This window comes from Tauraco erythrolophus, chromosome 7 (assembly GCF_009769465.1).
Source record: "Tauraco erythrolophus isolate bTauEry1 chromosome 7, bTauEry1.pri, whole genome shotgun sequence".
In the NCBI taxonomy this organism is placed as follows: domain Eukaryota; kingdom Metazoa; phylum Chordata; class Aves; order Musophagiformes; family Musophagidae; genus Tauraco; species Tauraco erythrolophus.
This window is the reverse complement of record NC_141471.1, coordinates 36,094,434-36,121,114: the sequence shown is the minus strand read 5'-3', so window position 1 is coordinate 36,121,114 and position 26,681 is coordinate 36,094,434. Positions and strand designations below refer to the sequence as shown.

The 26,681-nt window shown below is 39.7% G+C and overlaps 1 protein-coding gene across 3 annotated transcripts in view; it reads left to right on the top strand.

Moving 5' to 3' along the window:
• Positions 1-2,439: 2,439 nt before the first annotated feature.
• Positions 2,440-26,681, top strand: part of HYCC1 (hyccin PI4KA lipid kinase complex subunit 1) — a 46,491-nt gene continuing 22,249 nt past the window's right edge. For all 3 annotated transcript variants that reach the window (XM_086614641.1, XM_086614639.1, XM_086614640.1), the window contains exons 1-3: positions 2,440-2,469; positions 22,308-22,387; positions 23,260-23,361. In XM_086614641.1, the coding sequence (XP_086470767.1) occupies positions 22,337-22,387; positions 23,260-23,361 (153 nt within the window). In that variant the 5' untranslated portion in view covers positions 2,440-2,469; positions 22,308-22,336. The remainder of the gene's footprint in view (positions 2,470-22,307; positions 22,388-23,259; positions 23,362-26,681) is intronic.

Genomic DNA, 26,681 nt, shown 5'->3' with positions numbered 1-26,681 from the left:
AAAATATTAACTAATGGTGGTATGATCTCAGTACATCTCTTTGCAGTTATCAGGGTCACTCAGTATGTCACCTATGTCACAAGCCACGTCAGTAGTCAGTCTCCCTCCTGACACTGTACGTGTAGTGGGTCTGAGGATGCAGGCTAACAAACTCCTCCTGCACTGCTGTATCTTTGCACCCATCGCTTGTTTTTTGGTCCATGCTGCACCAAGAACTGCAGGACTGAGCAGGAAACCAGCTCAGGGAACAGAATCATGTTTAAATTTCCACTTGGTTCTCCTCAAACTCAGCTGGTTTGGCCATGTGGGTAACTGTTTGGTCTCAGGAATAGGTACAGACAGCAGGTGGGAAAGACACTGTGACAGGAGCTGTGTAAGCCTGCACTGTTTTTGGCAGAAATAGTGGTGGAAATGCAGAGAAATTCAGATAAAGAGCTTAAAAAAAAAACCCAAACCATTAAGTATTCTGGCTGTGATTCAAAGATATATTCTTTCTAAGGTAGAAATTTATTATCTCACTCAAAGTTCCATTTGGTTGTTCTTAAGATTATGGCATTTAATAGTCTCTCTTCATCTTAGTAAAATAATAAAGCTCTCTTACACCTTTGTTGGAACTAATATCTTCTTTCTTTTCAGGAAAACAGACCTATTTTATCCAGTGTCATAGAAACTGATGCCAGAATGAATTTAGACCGTAACACAGTGGGAGTATTCTAAAGACAAATGGTTTAGTAAGAAAGACATTTATATTCTAAAAGCAGTTTTTATGTATTATAATTTGTATTATAAAAGATCCATGAAAATAACCCATATATTTTATTGTCAATAAATTAAAACAATAGATACCTATGGAAATGAATGGTACGATATCACGAGTCCAGATACAGCTCAGACAAAAAGATGCTGACGTACATACCCAGGATGGGCAGGAAATCTTGAAGAAATGCATTGAACCTTCCATTTTCTCAGGTTCAAGGCTCCAGGGAAGTCAATAAACTTTCACGTGAACACAGAATATCTACCCGTATAGAGTCATTTAGGAAACTAAGACTGATAAGGCATAGAAGAGCGTGACTTTTAAATGAGTAATTGTATGGGATGATGCTTTCTGACGGTGAGCGTTGGTGGACCTAATTCGGGCTGTGTCATTACGTGGTATTTGACATTGGCCAAATCACAACCTCCTTGCCCCGGTTTCACCACACAGCAGTTAGATTATGGATCAATTTAATCTTTATTAGTCCTGAAGATTACCATCAGCATGTGCTTCCGAGGATTAAAACTTAATCCTTAAAGTGTGCTTGTAAAGAAACCGTGGTTGTAACAAAAAATGTAAACTGCACTTTAATTAAAACAAAAAGTAGCTAATTATGCAGTATTCAGTTTTATTTCAAGATCGTTCTTCAGAGAAATACAAGGATAAAGTCAGTAGAAAAAAAAACCCTAAACAAAAAAAAAAAAAAAAAAAAAAAAGTACTTGTAATCTTGTAATTGCGAAAGGCCTTAAGACTGCTGTGGAATGAGACTTGCCCACAATAGCTCCACTCTGGGAAGGCTGTTAAGAATCCCATATCTAAATAATAACAAAGACACGCCTGATAAATTTAAGAAGCATTCAATTATGAGGCATTCTCATTAAGGTTCCTGGAAGCATCCCTTGCAGAGCTGTCAACCACGATAATCGTCTCTTTGTTAGGGCTGAGGAAGTTAAAGACTTTATTTTGCTTTATAGTCTTATTAGTCAGGCTATGGCCAGCTCTATTTTCGTCTCTAAGCGATGGCAGCCGGAGGGATGGGAGGAGGAGGGGGGTGCGCGCTTTCGGACAGCGGTAAGACACACGCATCTGGTGCCGGCTCCCTCAAACCCATCCCAAACGCTGCCGCTGCGTGTTTTGTTCTGTGTGGCAGCTCCCACCAGCGCTCGCTTCGAGAGCGGACCCTTCCCGCAGCCCCGGAGGCAGCACCTCCTCTCGGGACGCGACCGTCCCCAGTGCCCCGGACTCTCCCTCATCTTCCTCCGCGGCGGGCCTGACTGCTGCCCGGGGCTGGAGCCACGTTCCCCATTCAGCCCCGCCGGGGAAACAATGACTTGCTCTCCTGCCGGGGCTGCCGCCGCCTCTGACGTTTCTGGGCCTGCGGCGGCGGCTGGACGCAGCGCTGCCCGCCGCCCTGCCCGGGGCGCCCTCGCAGACCGGCTGCCCACCCGCCCAGCCCCGCCGCCGCCCGCCCGCCCGCCCTCGGAGCGGGGCAGCACCACCCATTGGGGGAGAGGAGGGCGCGGGCTCCCGCACGCTCCGCTCTGCCATCCTATTGGCTGGCGTGACCGCGCTTCGCTTTGCTATTGGCTGCGGCCGCCGCCAGGCAGCGGCGGGGTCGGGTGGTGTCAGCCTGCCCTCGCCGCTGTCGCTCCCGGCGGGCGAGTAAGTCCGCGAGCGGCCGCGGCGGCGGAGGAGCCGCCGGGCGGGAGGGGTGAGTTGGGATAGCGGCCGGTCCGCGGGGCCAACTTTTCGCGCGCGGGGCTCGGGCAGCCCTCCGCGCCGCCGGGACGGTTTGTGGCCGTTGGGCAACTAACGGCCGGTTGAAAAGAGCCCCTCTGGCTCCGGGTCCCGCGCGCCGGCTCGCGGCGGGCTCCCCTGCCCCGCCCCGCCCGCCCGCCCGCCGGCGCGCAGCTGAGCGGCCGTTATCCGCCGGGCTCGCGGCGGGCGGTGGCGCGCGGCGGAGTTGCCGGGGAAGGGCCGGTGCCCGGGCGCGGCGCGGGGCGGTGGAGGGGCAGGGCGGGGCGGGGGGCCGTGACCGGCTCGGTGGAGCCGCTCCAGCTGTGCTGGGGAGAGACGGTCCGTGCCTTCGGTGCGGGACAGGGTGAGTGGGGCCGCGGGGTGGCGCTCCGGGGACCGGCGTCAGCCTCTCTGCTTCCCGCCGATCCCCCCGCAGCGGCGCCGGCATCCTGGCCACGTCTGGCCGCCTGCCGGGGTCCCGCCGCCCCCAGTCTCCCGCTCTGGTCCCGGGTGGCGATCGCGGAGGGCGGAGGGGGGGAAGCGGCGGCCTCGCCGGGGCTGGCGGGGCAGCGGTTACTTGTGTCGCCTGGAGAAGGCAGCCGGGGCGGCGGGCGAGACAAAGGAGCTGCTCCCGCGCGTCTCCGCGGAGCGGAGGGCAGGCAGCGTGGTGCCTGGCAGCAGACTTTCTGCGCCTGATGCTGGGCGCGGGTGCCTGCTCGTGGGAAGATTCAGGACGTAGTGTAGTGGCGTGCTGTGACATACATTCATTCTAACGCATCTTTTCCGTATGTTTGTTTGTTTGTTTGTTTTCCTGGCGCGTTGTCTCCGTTGTCCGCGGGTAGGGATGCGAGAGGAGGCAGCAACAGTTCCAATTGCTGAGAGTTTGCGGTTGAGGTTCGTAAGTAGGAAGTGCCGCAGACCGCGGGAGGTTGTGCCTGTGTAGGCGTCGTTTTTAACTTCACGCACGTTAAATTGAAGTAATTTTCCGTGTGCTTTGTTGTGTTTTAAAGGTAAGGGTAAAAGCAGGGGTAATGCCCGTGGACTTGTGTTGTTCCCTGTAATCCTGAAAGCCATCACGTTTGTTTCCCATCCAGTTGAATTCTAACTCTATCCTGAAAAAGCTTCTGAAGTCTTAAGTTCACAAGGAAAAGATTTGTGTACTCGACGATTATCAAGTCTTGTTAGCATTGATCTTTCATAATTTTTGATATACGCTGCAAATGCGTGAGAAAACGGCTATAGAAGAACAAAATATCAAAGTTTTCATTAAGCAATTGGTGTTAGGTAGATTTGTTAGCTGCAAATTCAGATTTGGTGATTCGTTGTTGTTTTTTAAAGGCAACTTGAACAAATGACACTGCAAAGAAGCAAAAAGCAGTTTTATGCAGCAAAGTGTAGAGTGGCATTGGTGATTGCTTTTCGTTCCGTCTAAAAGGCTTTTCTGTAGTTTTTCCCTCCAGTGATGCAGCTAGATACTACAGTGTCTTTTCAGAAGCTTGTGCTTTTCACAGAATGCCTTCCTCTATGACAGTGCCTTGCTTTTGTTGTCCTCTCCACCTTCCATCAAGTTCTTTCATGTTGTGAAAAGTAAGCAGCATTATAAAGCTTGGTCAAATTAACTTCCAGTCTGTTTTACTTTCACCAGTGAAATACTTCTGGTAAAAGTAATGTACTTTGAAGTTGAGTTTCAGATCCATCCAGCACTGTTCTTGGATGTATTTTTTTTTTCTCCAGAGTAAGAAGACAATATGAAAATACTACTTTTGAAATGCAAAATTCGGCGGCTTCTCTTCTGTGATAATCTCTTTGTGAGAGAAGGTACTTTTAACAGGCCTTTTATCAGAGGGGTGACGATTTTGAGGAAGTTCAGTACTGCTTCAGATAATTTATTGGCTATAGCAATTTCAGTGTTGAGCTGTTTTAAAGGTATTAATTAAATTATTCAGAATGCTTCTTACAAGGAAAAGCCCTTCATGGGCAGAATCATGTTGAACTTCTGCCATAGTCTCCTGAATGGGAGGGTTTTCTTTTGCTTGAGAGAGTCCATGGTAGACATGTTCACAGGCATAGCTGGGTAGTTAAGTCACTTGGATTCTAATTTTGCAAGGACTTGTATTGCAAACAAGCATGTGCGTGAGATACTGCAAGGCTAGACACTACAAACGGTATGTGTCATCTATATTTTCCTTAGCACAATAGGGCTAAGCTGTGAGAAAAGATGATTTCCTGGTACATATGTTATGACTGTATCAAACCTAACAGTGAATTGCTAAGTTAATGCCTTATTCTTAGTATGTGTTAGTGTAAAACCCTAAAATCTTGAACCTTCTCTGTGTGTTCATGTCAGGAAATGTACTTTCATTAAATCTTGCCTTAAGGTAAATATTAGGTTCTTTCTCAGCCTGTCACTGACTTTAACATGGACAGTGTGAAAATCACCTTGTTCATTCTGAAAGCTTGTCTTATTAGTTGTCAAATATTGGCTAATGTCTGGCTATTTTAATTAGAAAATAAACATACATCTTTTGGCCTGATGTGGCACCGTTTTGTTTTGGGTTGTGTGAAAGGTGCATAGTTTGAGAAATCTGCACAATTTGTAAGAGAAAACTCCCAGTTCCCAGGCTTTTCTTTGAGACAAAGAGCCTCTGGAGTACTCTTCGTATTTGAAGCTTTCAAATGAAACTTTCATGAAGCTTAAGTGTTTATGTTGATGAGAATATTAAAATGCAGTAGCACTTGGACTCTTAATAAAGATCACCTGTGCACTCTGCAAACACACAAAGCCTATATCAGGAACAATTTAGACTTAAATCCGTTAGGTGAATCACCAGGTCAGGTTTCATTCCTGAGCCTTCACGTTGGCAAATACACTCTCTGTGTAACCTGGCATGCTTCCTCTCTCGCAAATGCAAGATTGGGTACAAAGCTGGTGCTGAAGTCTGCCATAGGATTTGTGCGGGTGGTTTTGTTAGCATAGATGGAGATTACACGTATGAATCACTGCTCTTGTGTCTTACTTTACCGTGTTACCAGTTACCAGGCAGCCAGTCTTCCAGGAGCAATATGCATGAAGTTTAAGCAGGAGATCCTGTCATACTGTACAGGAAATGAGAAGCTTGATGCTATGACCTTCACTGTGTGTGTGTTCTGTCGTCTTTGAAGAACTGAAGTCTGGATCTCTTACACTTTAGAAAAACTGAAGACTGCAAATTTGTATTTGTATTCTGAGGTGTAATAGCTTGATGACTGGAGTGGCTCTGTGTAATTTCTAAGACTTATTCCATGATATTATGAAAATACAATGTGCTTAAAACCTGCATTTTATATGCAGTGTTTTTCAGTGTGTTGGTTTGTATTTAGTAGGATGTACTTGAAAGTATTTGTTATTTTACTGGAATCTGATAGTTTTCCTGCTTAACAAAATTACAGCTTTTGATTTGTTAATGCTGTTCTGTTTAATTATGCAAGTATAAAAAACCCCACCTCACCTTAACTAGAATTGTAGGCTTGATATCTTTTCTTTAAATCCGTATTTTCTTTCTTTTTAAAAAAAATAAACATGGCCCTTTAGGCGGTTTGCTGTCCTTAGTTGCCAGAATTGAAATGGTGGTGTATTAAATACACGTTTGGGAGTGGAGAATTAGTATTAAAGCCTTGTTTTATTAGTGCCAGTTAATTAGAAACTTAAATTGGATTAATTTATTTGAAATACTTTTTGAGATAATTTTGGAAGCCAATAATAAAGTGGTGTCAGGGTAAGGACCAAAAGCTGTGTCAGATTGGTGTCACTGAAAACAAGGAGTACTGTAGTATGAAAATGTTTTGTATGTGTAGCAACTGCATATTGCTGCAAGACTGTGTTTAAAGCTTATAGGCTACTCAAGCTGTGCATGCCTTTAAAATGTTTTATTAGTTCCTGCACTGACGAGAATCTTCCCTGTACTCCACAATGTATCCTATAAGTGTATGCACAGGCTTCTAAGGTGAGGTACTTCTGCATGTTCTCAAGATTTTCTTTATAAATGACTGATGCTTAAAGTGTTTGAAGTTATTTGAAAACATTAGTGAAATTTAAAAAGTTTTCCATGAGGCCTAGGGGTGAACTGCTTCTGCGTTTGTTCTTATTGTGAATCACCAGATTTCTATTAGAATTTGTGCTGGAACTTTGTTAGCATGAAAACTCGAATACTCCTGAATTAGATTAGAAAAACCCCAAAACAACATCTGAAAGATCCAACAGCTATAATAGTTTTCAATTTATAGCACACCTAAAAAAATGCAGGATATGAAGTGTTTTCTTGTACTTCTGGTGAAACTGTTGTGAAGCTTTTGTCCTAATTAGGACCACATTCAAGACCAGCAGAATAAAAATAGAATGTGGGCTTAGTCTGGGAGGGCAACGGTTATTTACAGCTATTTCTTTAGACGCATCCCCACATGAACTTAGATGCTTTGGTAACAACTGGAAGGGTAGTGAATGAAAGCAGCATAGCCTTCAGCCCTAGTGAGTACTGAAATTGTTTGAATGTGACCATTTCTTGTCGTTGCAGTGCCAGAAATGGGAGGATATTGGTGTATTTATTTCAGTGTGATGAATTAAGGCTCTGTTTATAAGGTTTTGGTGTAACTTCTAAATGGTGTATGAATTTTAAGACAAGTGAGTTCGATAAACAGTTGTTACTGGGAGTATTTTAGATCTGTAATCAGTAAGTGATGTGGAATTTGAACAGATACTTAATAGTAATCATCACTCTTTCATATGGAGAATGCCATGAAAGGTGAGGATGTGTGTTAAAACATTTCTTAGTTTATTTTAGATGACCAGCATTGCTGAAGAAGCATCTGATTGTTGAGAGGAAGACTAGAAATGGGTTATCTCTCCAAAACAGATGTGTGTTTCTGTTCTTCTATCTCTAACTTCTGATGATATGGAATGCTGTGTAGCAATCAAAGCATAACAAATAAATTTAGGTAAAAGCAATACTGACTTGAGTAGTAAAACATGCCTATTGCTGATACAAAAGTTACTGAGTAATTTGTATTCCATCCTGATTGTCGTAAGAGTTTTCATTCTAAACTGTGTATTTTGTGCACTTAGAGTGGCTATTAAAGATAGCTGTCTTGGGTAAGAGTTAAGATATCCTTTACATTTTGTTACTTTTTTCTATTTGGAAGCTAACCTTTAATTAAAAATAGCATAATATGCTTTAAAGCTGCACCGGATACTAATTAACTCACTTCAGTGCTTAAAGCCATGCTGTCTCCTAAGGTTTCCTGCTGTTTGCACTGGATAAATATTTATGCTTCAGCAAGACATTAACTTCAACCTGATGAATAGTGCATACAACTTTAATATTTTTGTTAATACTAAACACCATTATTCAGTACTATTACTATATTTTATTGGAATTTTTTTTTTTTTTTAGAAAGGGGGGAAGAAGCCCATTACACTTTAAGTATGCGATAGAGAATTAAATGTAATACTCAATAATTAAGCTGTCTAGCAGTCTGACTATTCTACAGAAGCTAGTGGTGGATAGTACAAGGTGGTCTTGAATGTCTGGTTAATGGACAAGGCTGTACTGTATCATTGTGGTTTGTTTTTGAGTACTGGAATCTCATTCTCATACGTAAAGACAATTGTTTTATATTTAAATTCTTTTTAATCCTACAGTATTTGCTATATTGAAGGAAATGACTGGAATATGTCTAAAAGCATTAAGTTGACCTAATACATCTTAAAAAACTGCATTTAGCCGGTTTTTAATACCAGCCACCATCTCTGAAAATTAGGATACTGTGAGTATTTTCAAACAGTCTATCATGTAAGACATGCTGGATGTACTATAGTAACATCTCTGAGGAAGCAGGCTGTAAGATCGTCAGGTACAAAAATGAAAACTTTTCCCCAGTAACGATCCTTCTCAGTGTTTGCCAGCTGAGGGAAATTGTGTAACTCTTCCAGAGTTGAAGTAGGTTGCAAAATCAGACTGCAACATCATATATTTTGTGTTAGGCTGATGAAGGGAGGCTTTCTTTTTTTTTTCTCAAAGCATGAGGAGGAATGATATTAGGGAATTCCTTAGCTCTTGGTACTTAGTGCTAATGTGTTACTTACAGTAATTTTACACTGGATTTTGCCAGTGAAATCCCTAGTATTCTCCTACAGTTTGTGGTTAGCACTTCCAGCTGAACCAATTGCTGTCTGCTCGGTTAAAATAATACCTTTCTGATTAACTGTCTTTAGGTTGTGCCAAAATACCTACCTGCTTCATGTCGTGTGCTGTGGACATGATACCTGATACCGCTTTTACTCAGTTAGAGCTCTTAGGCTGAATAAGCTGTAGTCTTTCCACTCACATCTCCCACACTCTCAATTATATGGATTCCATATGTCAGGTCTAGAAAGACTAATAGGCTCCTGCATTTTTTTTTCCTGCTTTGAACTAAATTCCCAGTGCAACATCCAGAGGAGCAGGTGAGAGGCTTTTGACAGTAATTCTGCACATCCACTTGCACATGTATTCTGTAGCTTTGCCAGTGCTGGTATAGCGTTTACCAATTCTTGCCTGTCTTGGGAGAAGGTGATTTACATTTAATTGTAAAGCTGAAGAAAAAAAAAATTCGAGTTTCTTTCACTCCCTCCCTGTTTTCTCAGCAGCATTTTGTGTCAGTACAGTAAATGATGGGTATTTTCACCACAGTGGCGTTGTGATGAGACACTATACTTCGGACAATCAAATGTGTCGTGTTACTTAGTGAAACACAACAAAGGGAACATCTGTTTTGCAGAGTGCTTAATGATACTGCTTGATGTATCAGAATTCTGTTGTTCTAGGATTGGTTGAAGTTTTGTTGAATTTTCAGTAATGTGTGCAAATATAGCAGAACTACTCTTCCAACACTTTTGCGTCATGTTAGAGTTTGGATGAGTAGACTAGCAATCTCTGTTACTTTTAATTTTTTTGCTGCTTTATTAACTTTTGTTTGGCATACATATTTTCAATATTCTTTTCACGTTACACCAAGATTTAAGAGTGTCTGAAGCATATACATTTGCAGTGGTTACTGAGAGTTCTTACTAGAATGTAACTAGGTTATTTGTGCAGTGATATTTTATTCCAAACTGTTGTTACTGGCAAGCTGTAGCTGTATAGGGAAGACTGATTAAGGATTTTCCACCTGAAACTTAACGTAATCAGAGAAGATCTCTAAACTGTGCCATTCCTTTGCATACATAATGTGTACATTCACTCATTCCTTGAGGAAGTAGTGAAAAATCTTTGATTCATTCCTATTTTGGGGTTATTTTGAAGTGTCTTAGATGTTTTGTCCTATTCTGGCAAAGCAGCGGATGATAGTTTGCCTGTGTTCACAAAGTTTCAGCAATCCAGTGAAACAGTGAGAAAGGCTAACGTACATAACTGTTTACAACTTATTTTCAGTGTGGTAAAATAAAAGTCCTGTATAAATTCAGTAGCAGCAGTAAGATGTGGGTGTATTTGACACCAAGGCAAGAAGGAACACCTATAAGAAGGTCCCTGCTTGTACAGTAAACAGAGGAACTGAGAAAAGTGTGAATAGGAAGTTAACTGAGTGGTGAAACAGGAACAAAATGATGCCACATTTACCCTTCAAGAGGTTCCTTAAGTGTGTCTACTGATTTTGGATGATAGGTGTATGATCCTTTTGTGTTGTGCACTTATTAACCTCCTCAATGTCTTACTGCTTGAAAAGGGACCATTCACTGAGGTTATATTTGTTTTTTCCTTTCTTGTGATACAGCTTGCTTTGCTCTTTGTCCTTTGCAGCTCCTCTTTCCTGTGGATATGACAGTTTCCAGGAACATAACATGTTGTTTCCTAGGGTTGTTAAGCTGTATGGATGTCGTTCAGCTCTGGTTTATTTGAGTCCACTGTGTCCCAAATACACGTGTAGTCAATGACCAATTTTCATGTATTGTCATAATTGCATCTGCCATTCAAGTGACTTTTCAGTTGCCACTTGTAAGCAGAATACACTAAATCAAGATCCAAGTTCCCAGACTTCAGATTATTATAGAAACAAATTTTGACTACTTTGTTGTTAGGCCACGGAAGTATTTGTCAAGCTCTAAATCGTGAAGTCTGTGCTCTAAACCAGGGCTCTGGATTTGTAACTGAATTTGAAGTACCACTCACTTATTCTAGAAATAACTAGAGGTGATGGTCTTAAAGAATGCACTTAGAAATCAGGCCTGCCTTGAGCAGAAAACATCTTGAGATTTAATGAGAATGCAAATAAAAGAAATGGGAAAAGAAAATGAATGCATGCTGTGTTGTTCTTCATCTTAAACTGTTTTCTGCTACCTAAGTGATATCAGTATAAATTCAGTAGAAACTTTCTGTTGCTTTGGAACAATGGCAAATTACTTGAAATTTACCCTGGAAATGTGTACACGAGTTGCTCAAATAAGTCCCTTGACTTTCATTAGATTCATGTTTCTTTCTTAAAATAATTAATATTCTAAGCTTTAGATGCTTTCATGAAGTGGGAACTCTTTACTTGATGGACTTTTTCATATAGTATGAATTCAACCTATATTAATATGCCCTACAATGTAAGACAATTAACACCTATTTTCTCCTTTGCCACTATTATGCCTTTAGGATTTTACTTTTTTTTTTTTAAATTATGATACAGAGCAAGACATACTGGATAGTAAATTGTCTGAGACTTCAAGTTGCACATGCTTTGTCCGTACTACAGCACTGAAATTATATGTGGCAATAGAGCATTTCATGTGTTGGATGTCACTTTCTGAATGAGACAGAAGTGTGAGTCCTGCTGTTACTTTTTAAAAAATTTAGTTAAAGTCATCATGTTTTTCTGTTGCTTATAAAGTATGTAAAACCAAGAGTTGTTAGGTGCTCTGAAATGTTTTTCAAATTAATGTGTCCAGTCTTGTGAGTATAACAGGCTTGTGTGAGAGGGCTGGGGGTGGGGGAGAAGGGAAGGAATGAGGAAGAATGCGAAAACTGCCATGGAGAGATAAAACATATTTTTCCGGAAGCTGTTCAACACAGCACAGCATTATGTGCATGTATTGATGGATCACTTTAATTCTGTAACTCGACGTGGAGAAACCACAAGCACTCAAAGCAAACTAAACCCTAAGATTATTTTCGGTATTGATGTACCCCTGCTCTGGAAAATGCACCTTCGTATAGCTTTTTTCTGTCAAAATGAGCTACTAAACCACATATTAATAGACCACCGTAAACCTCTTTTTGCTGTAAAGTCTATGGTGTATTCCTGCAAGGTTCCTGCTCTTCTCTCGTGATCTTTGGGGAAAGAGAATAGTATACTGGAGGTAATATTTTGCAAATACTAAGTTACCAAAAACACTAATACTGCTACATTAGTAGAGTTAGGGCGGTGGGACATATTGTAGCACTCATTTAAAATAAATGCTCTGGAGTAAAAGTAAAATAAAAATCAAACCCTTCTATTGCAGTCATATTTCATCATGTCTGATGTTAGTATACTATGTTGTAGATCTACCCTGGGTAAAAACACCATGATGGTTATTCTTGCATTGTACTAAGTTCTTTAAAGCCTCTTCCTGGGACATCCAAATCATTGACCTATTCCAGGATTTATGCCAAAAGCATAGTTTCTTGCTTGTTTCAAATGCGATGTGTTGGACTTTCTCAGCTGCAGGTGGAAATACTTTGAAAGGGTAGTTCATATTTGTGGGTACATGAAAACTTAATCCTTGCAGAGTACGAGTCCAGGTTGTAGAGGGAAGTTTTAACCAGACGTGACTGGCGATTTCAAAGCAGTCAGAATTTTCTTTAAATGGTTTTCATTCTAGTAATACTATTTTTAAAAGTTTTTAGAACTTACAACATAACTAATTGTTGGCAAACAAAAATAAATCACTTCTGAAGCATCTGTAACTTTTTCAACCTAATTCTCAGTTTGTGGAGCTCCCTGCATTTTGTGGAGGCAGAAGGAAAATACAGTTGAAATGAAGTCCCAAGAGCTGCTACAGAATTCCTTCGTCATGGGCTTTGTGTAGTGTCTTCTTAAGTCAGTCTCTGGCTTGCAGGTAGATATCTCTGTCTTTAAAATTGAGGTGCAGACACCTAGAATGGGGTTGGAAATAGGCAGAATCTCCTGAAATCTCATTCTCAGCCAGTGGAGTTAGGAAGTTTTGGCCCGAAGTGTTGCCTTAATGTTCCTACTAAAAAGTAAAAGGTGAAGAGTATTGAAAAAGGAAGGTGAGGAGCCTGCTCAAACTCCTGTCTTTACTTTGTGAGCTGAGACTTTTTCCTTTTGATAAGTCACTGCTAAACTACTCTTCAGATGAATGTTTCTCCACTTGCCCTAGCTGAAACTACATGCTGTAATGATAGAAGGTGTTGGAATCGTGCCTTTGACAGCTGATGCTCGAAGGTGAAGTACAGCCTCTGCTCAATTCTCCGCATGCTTTTTAGCTCATACTCAAGCTGTTGTGCAACATCTGCTTATGCATGCTTTACACCGACCAAGAGCCTTTCCCACAGCTGAATTACCTGACACCTTACTTTTGATATGTGACTGAAAGTTCTCAACAAACTGTAACTTGAGGTGACTTGCAATTTTCACTTAGAAAGGAAAACTTGTTTTAAAAAGTAGCTTGCAGCAAACAGACTTCACAACAGCTAGATTAAATTAATAACTACTAGTAAAGATACACTATAGTAGCACTGAAGTTTGAGGAGGTGAGGAACTACACGTCATGGCATTGCTACCAAAATAAGGTCTGTGCTCTTGAAAAGACTATATTGGTTGGTTCAAGACTTGTGTGCAACACCGAAACTGCAACATAATTATTCTCTCTGCATAGTCTATTCTGTTTCACCATCTTAACTTTAAGTTGTCTTTGCGTTTTAGGGAAAATTCCTGACTTCATAAGGATGTAGCACACTTCGGACCTAGGGAAACTAGGACGCATGAGGGGAATGAGTGAACTTTGCTTGGAGTTCTGTAGATAATGCTTCTTTTAGGCTGGGTCTGCAGCATGGCTTTCCCTTACAGAAGTAGTAAGCGCACAGTGTCATGTACTGTGGTATTGCGAGCTCATAGGTGCTTTTTACACAAGTGACAGGAATGCTAATACATAGAAAATAGACAAAATTGTAGAGATTTCTAGTTCATTCTTGTCAGAGTATAAGAAGATACTTTTATTTTAATACTATGGAATTTTGTGGCTAAAGCCAGAACTGGAAAACCTGAGTGGATTAGGTCACTTTTGTAGTATTAGCACACTGTTCCCTTTTATATATTTATTTTTGTCGTTTCAGTTATGTTTGGTTAAGCTTGTGGATGTACTCACTTTAACATTACTTTAACTTAAATTATTAAATGTCCTTACGGTGCATGTAGTTATTACCTTGATTTTTCTTTGTGTATGTTAAACTGTTAATTATATTAATTCAGAATAAGTAAGAACTTTAAGACAATATTTTCAACTACATATACTTTATTTTATCTAAGACTAGGCTGTTTATTTCTGTTCTTTTCTTAAAGATTTAATAAGATGTAAACAATAGTGTTTGAAGTAAAACAAAAGAGGAAGCAAGTCTATTTCAGCTGCTAAGACAAACTGCTTTGGAAGTAATAGCTCTTATTTTATTTTCCTGTAATGAATATAACTATTGACATATTACAGATGATAGAAAAGCTAACACTTGAGGATATACTACAAATGAAATAGCTTGAAAGAGAGTAGGGCTTCTGCAAGCTGGAGAATGGGTTGTAACCAGAGTAAGATGGCTTACAAGTGATTAGTTTTGACTGACTGCGGTTATCAGTCCTGCTTACAGGGTGCTTTTGTGCAGCAGGCAGCAAGGAAGAAATAGTAAAGTAGGATATAAAAATAAAAAATAAAATTCAAGCTATGGAAGTTACTTCATCTTGCTTCAGTTTGGCACTGTACGGCTAGGGCTGCCTTTGTACTGCTTTAACAATATAAATCAGACTTAACGATGGCTTGTATAAATTCAAGTGAATATATCAGCGTGTAATATTATATCTCTATCTTGGTGAGTTGTTTAGCTGACATGAGTCATTTGATTGTTTTGAAAGAGTTATCTCCTTGCTGGTAAAGGGCAAGTACAAGGTTAGTTGCTTACAAAGGTGGTTTGTAATTGCTGTTTGCTAATCTGAAGTCGAGTAAATGTAATTGTCAGGAGTCAAAGATCAGGATTAAAATCCTCAAAAGCCTATGCTTATAGGGATCCTACCTTCTGCTCAAGGTTTTTTAGAAAGGTTTCATCATGAATGTTTTGGGTCATGTGTGCCCATATGACTATTTGCGAGCGTTGTCAATGACGTTATGACCTCAACTGTAGGTGTGGGTTTTTTGTCTTCTGTTTATGTTGACAGAATTGAAAGGTTGTAGAAGGCTGAGTTATAGTTTGATATGCCAAGTGTTTGTGTGTAGGTTTCTGGGCTGCAAAGCTGGATCCTTGTGCTGGATCCTTTGCACAAGAAATGGCTGTCTATGAGACAGTTATCTGTTGTCTCTATACAGTCTAGTTAATGTACACTTACTTTCTTTAGAGGTTTTTTTCCTTATTTACTGTCATCAAAACTTAATTGAGGTCTGTCAGCTGTGGCTGAATATTATTAAGTGTATGATTTTAAAAATTTGTAATGGATATCATTCGGAAGGACTTTTCTGTTTGATGGGCAAATATCTATCACTTTGTCCTGTCCAAACGTAGACTGTTCAAGAAGCATATGTGCACAAGATCAAGAAATCTTTTTTAAATCTGTGTCATGGAAAAGTCCATTGACCCCTAACTCTTAAAGGCTGACGTTTCACATTGTGATCTAAAGTGTACGCTGCAAATAAGGTGATTGCTTCTAGCACTGACAGAGCGGGGAGGGGGAAAAAGCAGCAAAACTGAAAACACCCGTGGCAATATGAAAATCAAGTTGACAGCAGTTTCAGTTCCTAAGGTTCAGTAACCTTTACAACCTACTGGGAACAAACATGTTCAAAACAGTTATCTTTGTGTAGGTTCACTACTGTATTGTGAAGAAGACTAGAGTAATGACCATACTGAATCAGACCAGAATTTCTGAAACCTCGTTGTCTAACAGGGGCTGTTAATAGAGACCTACAAAGGAACTAGTAGGGGAAGCTGTAAGAGTGTTCTGGGGAAGCAACTTCTGACTTCAACTTTCTGAATTGGAAGAAGTGCTTGTATATTTAGTAGCTGTGGACAAATTTTTTCATTAATGTGTCCAGGCTTCTTTTTTACTGTGTGTTTATGTAAAGTTCATATACTTGGACTTGGGACTCAGTGTATACTTCCTTCGCATTGTTTTTAGTAACTCCTGTTTTTTTTGAGCCTGTCACATATAGTTTCACCTAATGCTTGTTAGTTCTCCTGTTAGGAGATTGCTGAACAGCCATCTCTTGTCATTTGAGGAATTTGCTTGAGCCCAAGTCAGTGATTACGTAGCTGTCTTGTTGACACTGCCTGATTTTACTCTGAAGATAGCAATTATCAGAGAATGTTTGATACTGAGTCTTTGAGCACTGCTTGCATTGTGTATTTGAATAGAGCATGTGACTGTTTCAGGCTTAGCATAATGGGGCTTTTGTTTCTTTGTGCAAGTTTGAACAATGTCAAGAAGTCAGGCCTGGCCTTTGTGGTTTCTGAAAATTGCCAGAGTGGGTTTTGGAGTCTACAGTAGCATCGGTTTCTTTTCTCAAGAGATTTCAAATTATTTGCTACCCCATTACTGCACCTACGAGTATCTGTTTGAGCAGGATAGCTTGACTATATTCAAAACTGTGTAGCAAATGAACAGATCACTGTATCACTAGAATGAGTTGTGCATTAACATCAGGAAAATATGTTCTCTTCATTGGCAATTTATTCAAGAATACACTTGCCTGAGTGCTGTTTCCTGCTCTAAGGTTTATCAGGGATTGTGTCTTTGTCTCTGAAACAAGTTGGGAGAGAAAAAGGTTCAGCAACATGACTTTTAAGTGCAGACTGTAGTCCTTAAGTGAACTTGATGTATGATGTAGAGCTGATTAAAAAGTTCTTAATACTACTCGTACCTCTTTGAAGGGTAAGAAAAGTTGAGTCCTAATTGGCCCTTCTCTACTTTTGTATACAAACTACTACAGAATACAATATCGTGTACTGCAGACCCGATCTCTGATGAGTCAGGTATGTCCTAACAGAATGTTCACAAGTTTACTTTGTTCTCCTTCTGGGATGAGTTGACAAATTTGGCTGATGGTTTATAAAAATCTTAACTTTCTGTTCCATGTTTTCCTTAAGCTAAATTTTTTTTCTTAGCAAATAGTACAAACTTCCAAGCAGATACTTTTCAGATTAGGTAAGGACACAGTATATGCTTTCCCTCCTCTTCCAGCAATTCCCAGAGGACGAGACTGGAGCAGTTTTTGGCTTCTGGTTTTGTTTTTTTTCCAGCTTCATGACTTCCACTAGCAAATGCCTAATACTGTGGTTCCAGAAGGTCAGTTCTGCAGAACTCAAGAGTTTATTCTTGATCCAAGTCAGCCTCCTTGGACTTAATCCAAATTTCGTTTACACACATGCATTCTGTAGATGAATTCTACAAGGGCCAGGTAGCCATCTGTTAGGAAATAGAAAGAAAGGATAGGAAGGCCATCTATTGTGGGAATTTCTTTTTAAAGAACAACCTGTGCATGTATTGTCTGTGATTTCATTTAAGGCTATGATTTGATATTATTGTATTTAAAAAGTCTTGAATCGCATGTGCGAAAAACTGAAGCCATTTAAGTAGATGGATCCATTAGTAAGTTTGCTAGAGAATACATCTTAATACATCTTGGCTCGTTCTCTACCAGCTCAGTGCATAGCAACTTTTTCTCCCCTCTTTATTAAAAACAGTAAGTTCCTGTTGTATTTGTGCCATAATGGAAAAAGGAATGGTCTTTGTAGAGACTTTGTAGAAGTCTCTTCCAGACAAGACTTGCTTTTGTCAGATAAACTTGCTCATTATCTTATTCCAGTTGTACTACTTTTCTTGAAACAAAGCAAAAATTGGTATCTTGTGTGTAAGGTGAGTTTTGTTATAGTATTAGAATAGAGCAAGATCAATTTACAGCTCTGAGGCTGCTTATTACTTGGGAGCAGATCCAGAGAACAGTCTTACCTCCAGCTATATCAAAATGGATTGCAGACTTTGAGTGGAATCTAAGTTAGACTTATTCTCCTCTTGTTGATATTAGAGCTCAAGTTGCATATGCCCTAGGATTCCAGTGTTAGAGATTAGTAAGGGCTGGATGGCTTTATGTATGTTTACCTTAATTAGGTGTTCTACTAGGAAAGCTAGTTTGTTAATTATTGTTTAGTATAAAGCCTATTTCTTGCTGCTAATCCAAGTTGAGATTCTTGTGGAAAATACTCCAAAGTTCTTTTAATTCACAAGGCATAAACACACAGATAAATTCGCAATGTATTAGCTGGGCTGCAGTAGCTATGCATGCTTTCATCATGTGGCAAACATGAAGTAATGTGTAAGACCTGCAATGAAAGTGTCACCTAAAGTTGCTGTACTTCATGGATGAGATAAGCTAAGAATATACTTATGTCTAATAAATTTCAACAGAGATGTGACAGCCTGACTGTTACTGAGTTCCATCACACATAATTTTGTGGTATTGTTTGAATCTTTGAGACTTCTTTCTCTTTCCTGCAACAGTCTTCTGTCAGGACATCTGAATGACTCTGCCTCTTAATCTCTTGGAATGAAGTGCATGGAGACATTTGAAGCTGCTTGTCAGTTTTAGTCAAAGTATTGTATGATTTGTGGGGACAAAGGCAATTTGTTTCAAAATTCTCGAACTCCATTCATCAGAACTCTCTGCAGGGACTTAGGAGGAAGAGACCAAGGAAAAGAGTCTGTTCAAAGGGAATTACATGGTGATGTACCTTAAAACAAGACTTTTTTGGGGGGGAAATGCTGTGTAGTGCTTTCTGTGTTTTTTGAATTTTCATTAGAGTTTTGGTATTTATAAAGTACATTCTCAATATAATTTTACAGATTTTTTCAAAGTAGCATGTGTTTACTTTATCCACTTTACCCCAGTCACTATGGAATTAAAGCAATGTATCTAATGCATACGGTGGCCTGTGTCTTCCAGTTGAATCCACTGGAAGAGAGCTATAATTAAGGCATGCTTTCTTAATCCTTTTGAGATTTTTTTTTCTGTAAAAGATTAATAGATGCGATGAATTTGGTCTACTTTGTGTTAAACATTCCATTTTAGAGTTACTTTTTGTAAACTTTCTATGGCCTTCAGAAAAAAAATTTGTACCGTTAACTGAAATTTGTTAATCCTTTCTTTAGAAGTCTTAGGTTTGCCAACTCTGTCCTTACGTTGTTGCAGTCCAACTTGATCTATTATTTAGCTAGCACCAAATGTGGCAATCATCATCCAAACAGTAGATTGTCTGCATGTTTTAATAGATCTCACACACTTGATGTATGGAATTGAGGCTTTTTTCCTTCTAGGAACAGATCAATCTAGCAGAAAATCTTCATCTTCAAGGAAAATAATTATGAAATTAGATTTCTTATTTGTGACACTCAAATGTGTATTGCTGTGGATGTATACGTGCCTGAGGTTAAATAGTGTGTTCAGAAGGGTATATGTGTTTTTTAATGCATGAAGGTAAAGTAAGGACAGTCTATCTTCTGTGCATCTCAACTGCCTTACCTCTCAGTGGAATGCCTCTGCTACTTTAAAAATCAAAGACCTGATCAGCAAAAACTTTGTCCTATTTTCTTTTATTTAAGCTTTTTATAGATTTAATTTCAAATGTTTGTGCTTATGCCAAAGGAAGACTTGCTTTAAATACACAGTAATAAAAGCTTGAAATATTGTCCTTAGTACAATGGGTAATGCCAGCCAAGGATGCTCTTATTGTTTTTACTGGTCAAATGAATCCTGTGTTCTCTGGGAGCCTTTAATCTGAAAATAATAATTAATGAACCTATAGAAATGGGTGAAAAAAATTCATCTCTTGGATAAATGTGATGTCAGCTGTGGACTGGAGGACTCAGGACTCCTCTGGACACTTTTAAATCGAGAGTTTCTTGCTTTGAACGGTTACTATTAGCACAGGCACTTGTGCTATTAATGGGGCTCAGTAGGGAATGGTTATTCTTGTCAAACCTGCTGAGTCTCTCACTCACGTCTTCTGTCTCCTGCCTGTGGATGTCCCTGCGAATGGCAGTGCACCCCTCTGGGATATCAACCTCTCCTCCTGGTTTTGTTACCTGCAAACATGCTGGAGGTGAGCCCTGTCCCATCACCCATCTTCATTAAGGAGATGTTAGACCGTCCTGGCCTGGTTGTTGACCCCAGTGTGCACCAGTAAGGCCAGGGCTCCAGCTGGGCTTTGTGCACTGGTCACAGCCCTTTGAGCCTGACTGAGATGGTTTTCTGCCCGCAGAGCCCTGGGGCTGCTGTAGGCGGCTCTTGCCCGTAACAGCAGAAGCAAAGGCAGCAGTGACTGCCTGGGCCTTTTCCATATCCCTGTCAGCAGGTCCTCTGCCCCGCTTAGCCGTGGAGCCTTAGTCTTCCAGTTGCTGCTGATATTTTCACAAAAGCCTGTAAACCATTTTTGAACATCCTTGATCCTTCTTCGTCTTGCGATCCTGTGCCCTACTATGTCATGCTCACTGTGGCTATGGCTGTCCTGACCTTCGCATCACTGCCTAGTTTTTCTGTGTTTGACTATAATGTTCCACAGAGTGCCTGCCCTTCTTGGCTCCTCAGTAACCCTTTCAGGAAGTTATAATCAGTGCACTCCAAAAACCTTCTGAGTTGCTTCTTCGCTGTTGTGCTGCCCTTCCAGGAGGTTACAGGGTAGTTCATGTTCTCCATAAGGACCAGGTGCCTGTAAATGTGAGACTTCTTCAGTTGTATGAACAAGGTCTCATATATTTCGGCTTGATCAGGTGAAGAGTAGCAGATACCTGCCACAATGTCACCCATGTTGGTCTGCCTTTTCATCCATGACCCACAAGCTCTCAGCTGTTGCATTGTCCATTGCACGGTAAACTCTGCATCCCTGCTGCTCTCCCAAATAAAGGACAGCTTTACTTCCTCACTGTTGCTCACCAGCCTGGGCTGCGGCACCAAGGACGCTGTTGCATCCTCCGCAGCCAGGAGGAAATGGCCTGCCTCTTGTAGGCAGGATAGGTACCTTGAGTTGATTAGAGTAATTAGTTAATTAGTTCATTATCTTCAACTCAGTCCAGCTGGGTAAGAATGATTGGTGCCATACCTCACCACCTCGGACTGTCCTTAGAGAGCCTGTATCCAGCTATGGTGATAGTCTGGTCCTGTGAGCTGTGCTGCTGTGTCTCATTGATCCAATGGAGGTCATAGCCCTGCAACTGCACACAGACCACTAATTCCTCCTGCTTGGTCACTGTGCTCTGTGTGTGTTGGTGTGTGGGTGCTTCAGAGGCACCCCATCATGCTGATGTGCTAGAAGAGGTATTAGAGCTTGTCCCATCATGCTGTCCTGCAGGCAGTGCTTTATTTGTGTGCTGACATTTGAGGTGAGGCCCTGGTTAGCTCTGTTTTTTCGTTTGAGATCTTTGTTGCCTGCATCACTCTGTACCCTTTGCTTGCCAGCCTGGTCTGCCAATTTCTTACTCGGCTGTGAGTTATCACCTGCCTCCCCTGATGTTGCTGATATCCTCTCATGGAGCTGCCCCAACCCTCCATCTGCCAGGAGAAGCCTTTTAATGGAGCTGCTGCTGCATTGTACCTCCTAGGTGTTTACCCCTGCTATCTTTTCCAGAAATTAAATCTAGTCCTATGTGACTTATAACTCTTTAGCCCTTCCTTGTTCCCCTTTCACCCTCACAAAACACTGCTCTCGTATGCTTTGCGCAGACTTGCACATCTTTCTGGGGTTGTAAGAGGAGATTGCCCTAGCTGGTTCCCCATGATTTCACCTGACCAGATCGTTTGGGTAATGGTAGTGCTAGCGTGGGGGAGTGGAAATCTCTGGCTGCTTATGCTATTATTGTGCATATCTTAATGATATGTTGCTCTTTGTTTCACGGTAAGCTGTTCCAAAGGACAATTGCTTTTAAGTGCTCTCTGAAAAATTAAGAGAAATGAGAAATTAATTTCAAAATTCACTGCATTCAAAAACACTCTTCATCTCTTGTGTTCAAGCCTTAGTACTGATGATGTTGCTCTGTCTGAGATTAGGCAGGGGAATCCATCTTAGGGTGCATGCTGAGGCAGCAGGCTTGTTGTCTTGCAGTTGCCATGGTGGGAGAGGATTGAAAGGTTTTCCATCAGCCTTTATTTCAGTGACCTTTTCCAAGTTAGGAATAGCAGTTGACTTAGGAAAAGCCTGAACAGTCATTTATCTTCAGTGAGTCCATACAGTTTTCTCTTGAGTTCTGTAAGCTGAAAATAAATTGAAATTGAGAAGCTAATATTTTCTGTTTTCAAAATGCCATTTCTGCAAATCTTTGACTTATTGAGCTTCCCACGCAATACACATTTGGAATTTATTAAACTGTTGTATGTGAAGACTCCCATACTTAATGCTTCCAGCAGCTTGTGTAAGTGAGGTAGAATAAAAAGTTCAAAGTAATGTCAGCATGTGAAATGTTAACAAGTAAAAGCATGATAAGTTTCTTTAAATATTCTGAGGGACTTAATTTTCATCATCTGCTTAATGCAGTGACTACATAGTTTTCACAAATTGTGTTTGCTTATTCTTTCAGGCTAAAGGTTTTGGAACGGATGTTGGAAGATGTTAGCTGTGGATACTGGGGTTGTGGAGGAGTGGTTATCAGAGTTCAAGGTAATATAGTCTCAGATTTTTAGCCAGTAGTCTTTGAATCATTGCTGGGCAGTATGCAAGTGTTTGATTGCTGTAGAAAATGAAGAAAAATACTAACCTCATATAGATCATATCATATATGATCATATAGATCATATCATCTATACAAGCGTCTACTTGAAAGGATTTTTTTCTGTGTCCTCTTTGGGATTACATACTTCCTCATACAGAGCAGTGAAAATGGGTATCACAGATGAATGGTCTTGTTGGTTTGAGTACAGACTAGACTTGACTATAGGTTTTTCTCCTGCTTAGACAAGCTGGGAATGTGTTTTCCTATATATACTGGAGTATAATTTCCTTTGAAGGACTGCAAATAAGAAGTACTGTAAGAGCTATGTAGTAAGTTTAAATGTACAGCTTCCAAATGGTGGTTAAAAAGATTAGATTTTTTTCCCTCTAAAGTACTAGCAGAAAAGCTGTTTAGTGTTAGAGAAGAGCTGTTCAACTGGAATTTGTGTTCTTCCAGGGTAAAACTATGTCCTGTAATGATGATCACTAGTTGTGTACGTTAGTCTTGACAAAACTCCTTCAAGTGAAATGTCAGTGGAGTTGCACCCGTGAAACTCTTGTTTTTTATATATTTCCCATCCATTGTCAGTACATTCTGTACAAAACTGTCTGCAAAATGATAAAATGCAGTGTGTCTTCTGGCAATTTTGTTGTCCTGAAAACATGGTGATTTCCGTAGTAAGGACTTCTTTCTGAAGTAAGCTTTAGTTTACAATAAACTCTGATAAATAGTAACTTGTAATGGAAAATTGTTCAAATAGCTGTTATATTTTTAGTGATAAAAATAGCTTTTTCTAATAGTTATAATATTTTTATTTCAGACACTGCCAGAAACATCCATATCCAGCTATGCTACTAACTTGAAAGACAAGAGTGCTTTGATTTCATCTCTTTACAAAGTAATTCAGGAGCCACAGAGTGAAGTGAGTATACCAGGTCTCTCACACAAAACGTCTGACATAACACCAGCAGAATAAAATAAGACCTTACATGCTAGTTAATTGTGTGCTGATTATGTGAACTACAGAACTACGTTAAGAGTCTCATCAAAATGTTTGTTCTTAGCAATGACATACTACCATGGAAACAATTCATAACTTTTGTAACCTACTGATCATAGCTAAGCTTGTAGATCATACTCAAGAGCTTCAGGATTTAGGTATAGAATTGAGAAATATATTAAGGAATTGAAAAGATGTTTGAAACTGACAGAATTCTTTCTGTAGTTCAGTTTCACTTGAATGTGAATCTATAGCTATCAAAAGACATGTCTGTTAAAACCCTTTTGCAGTCCTTTTATGTTATTGCTTAAGTTTTAGGTTTTTTATTGTTGTTTTAAATGCATACAATAAAAATGTATGCATTTATACAGTGGATGTACCCTTGCTGAAATGATGGCAAAAAAAAGAAAAATACTGGGGGAAAGGGGACAGGTTTGCCCCCTGTGCAAGGAATGGTTCCATACCCCATGACTGCACTAGTTTTAGTGTCCAGGTGAGTTCAGAATGTACCGAGTTGGTTTTAGCTGTGTCTTAACTGTATTGTCTCACTTTCTACCATCCAGCAAACCTTTGTGTATTATTTTAAAATTGCACCAAGTCCTTAATTCCTCTTCTAACAAGACTTACCGTAAGGAACCTTTCCAAAGTTTGAGATGGTGATAAAATAATTCCAGTATATACATTTTTAGAGAGAATGCTGGTAGAGAAACTCCCAGGTTGTCCAGCAAAGAAGAAAAGTAATTTTGCTTCACTGCTTGGAAAGGCATTCTGAGTCATTCCAGCTACTGAGTCAAGCCTGTCTGGTCTTCAGAATGCATATCAACATGTAGATTAATCTGATGAATCTCCCTCAATTTGATAGCCAAATTGATCCTTGCATATGTTCTTTGATTTCTAGTTTTCTCAGGGACCTCAGTAGCAGGGTGGCCAAGTCCCTTCAACTTCTGCTTTAAAAGGTTGTTGGGATAATTCTGAGGGCAAGTGTTGAAGATTTCGCTGTTAGTGAAACTTTGAATTGAAATGAAAAGCCAGTGCTGACACTGAGGGTTGTGCTGCATTGGAAGAACAGTCCTAAAATCTTTATTTGGACCGTTCTCCAAGTACTTGTCGCTTTATGGGAAGGGCTACTTGGATCTTTCCATATTGTGAAAATATTTACAAACTGTCAGTTAAAAAGACAAGTAACTTCTTTCAGCTGTTATTTGAGATCTGTTAACTGCATTACGTAAGGACAAGTTGCTTTACAGTGTAGGATATGTGGTGTCCTTTCTTATCTCATGTATGTAATGCAAAGGGGAAGGATTAATGTGTGAATGCTACAAATACTTCTGGGATTAAAACCAAGCCAATCCATGTGTATACCTTTGAATAAATGTACTTCTAATATAATAATTATCTGTACCTTAAAATTGTGATTAATCTCATTTTGGGGGATGGACGTGTTTATTTCTTTAAGCATTTGAAAAGTAACCATGTGTATTTGCATCTGTGACTGCATTTTCCTGCTGGTTTGTGTTTGCTTTTCATATGGATTATTTTTGGTTTACTTTTCCAAAAATCTAATAATATATGAGATAAATGAACTACTTCTTTGCTATAGCAAAGAAATAGCTCATTCATAGTAGCTTTGTTAGTAATGAATTCATTAATTACTTTTGAGGTTCCTGGGCCACTGATGGGTGAAAAATATAATTCTATTCAAGGAGAGTCTTCAGTAGATGTGAATATTTACAGGTATTTTAACTGACTCAAGAGTCTGAAAGTAAAAAAATAAAAAATCTGAGGTTTGTTTCTTCACAAATTTAAGATTTGTTGCTTTCTACCTAAAGCACTATCAATGTCCTTTTAGATAGTAGCCATGCAGACGTTTGCATTAGGAAATAGTGCTGGGAGTGTCTTAACACATTTGGGTGCAGCTTAAAAGGAAGAATGCTGAAATTGCTTGGACATTCTTCTATTCCAGCATTAAAAATTGTTTCAGTCTAGTTTTCATACCTTTAGAACTGTTTTAGTGTAAAACAATATCTTGAAACAGCAACAATCATTAGTGCGTTTTGATATTAGGTTATAGCATGTGGTGGCATTTTGAGAAGCAAATCTGGTTCTGTACCGATTACGCATTTAAATGTGCTGATGTAAAGCTGTTTCAACTGAGATAACGATGTGAACATGGATACCTGTCATAGCTATTTATATGCCTTTTAAAGTTCAAGCACATCATTCTGAACTGATACTTCATTAAAGGAAGCATGCAAATTGTGTGAAATATGTAAGCTGAGGACAGAAAGCACTTGTGCTGGTGAAGTTTTCTAGAAGGATCTTTGATATTCTGCTTTTCAACTGGCAACTAGTTTAGCTTGACATGATTTTTTTTGCCTTTGCTGTAGATTTTTCAAATGACTTTTCCAGAGAGAAACTATATCTGTCAGAAGCTAAAAGTTCCTCTTTTTTTGAATGGATCAGATTGTCCCAAATTATTTCTTAAAAAGAACCAAAACCTGCAAAGATCCTTTGGGTTTAGAAGTAACTTCGGTGGGTAATAAATGTTGACTTGACTTTCTTTGTATTCAGGAAGCAAGCAGATTTTTTTCCCCTAGCATACTCTTCTGGTGGTTGCCTCTTTTGCTGCAATAAAGAGAGGCAAATATAGAAGAATGGATTGCTTACTTTTTTGAAAGCTTACTTCATTGGGGAACTCAAGGTGTGACCTCGACAAATAGCAGAAGAACTGAGTTGTAGTTAAAAGGGAAAACGTGATCTGCCTGTTTCTAGAAGTAAAGTACCTAACTGTATTCCATTTTTTTAAGGATTTTAGAAGGATGTTGAGTAATACTTTGCTTTTTGAACTGAAACACAGTGACAGTTTCAATTATCATGGTATCTTTTCTCAGTGCAATCTCTCAAGTAGTCTAGAAGGCATGTCTGTTTGGTTTGGATTCCGTCATTTTCATTTGAAACATTTGGGGATTTTGTGCAGGAATACGTTTCAGTGAGGTAAGAAACAAGGTAGCAAAACTATCCATTAGGTGTTGTACATTTGAGTCCTGTCTTTCAGAGATTTGCAATTAGAGAACGTCATATTTTATGTAATGCTTTTTTTTTTATTATACTAGCTGGAGCTGATAAAATGAATCTCAGATTTCATTTTGTCAAGTTTGTTAATATAAATGCATCAGCTGCCTAGATTTTCAGGGAGTAATTTCTTAGATGATAGGATCCTCCTATTTGTTACTGCTTGCAAA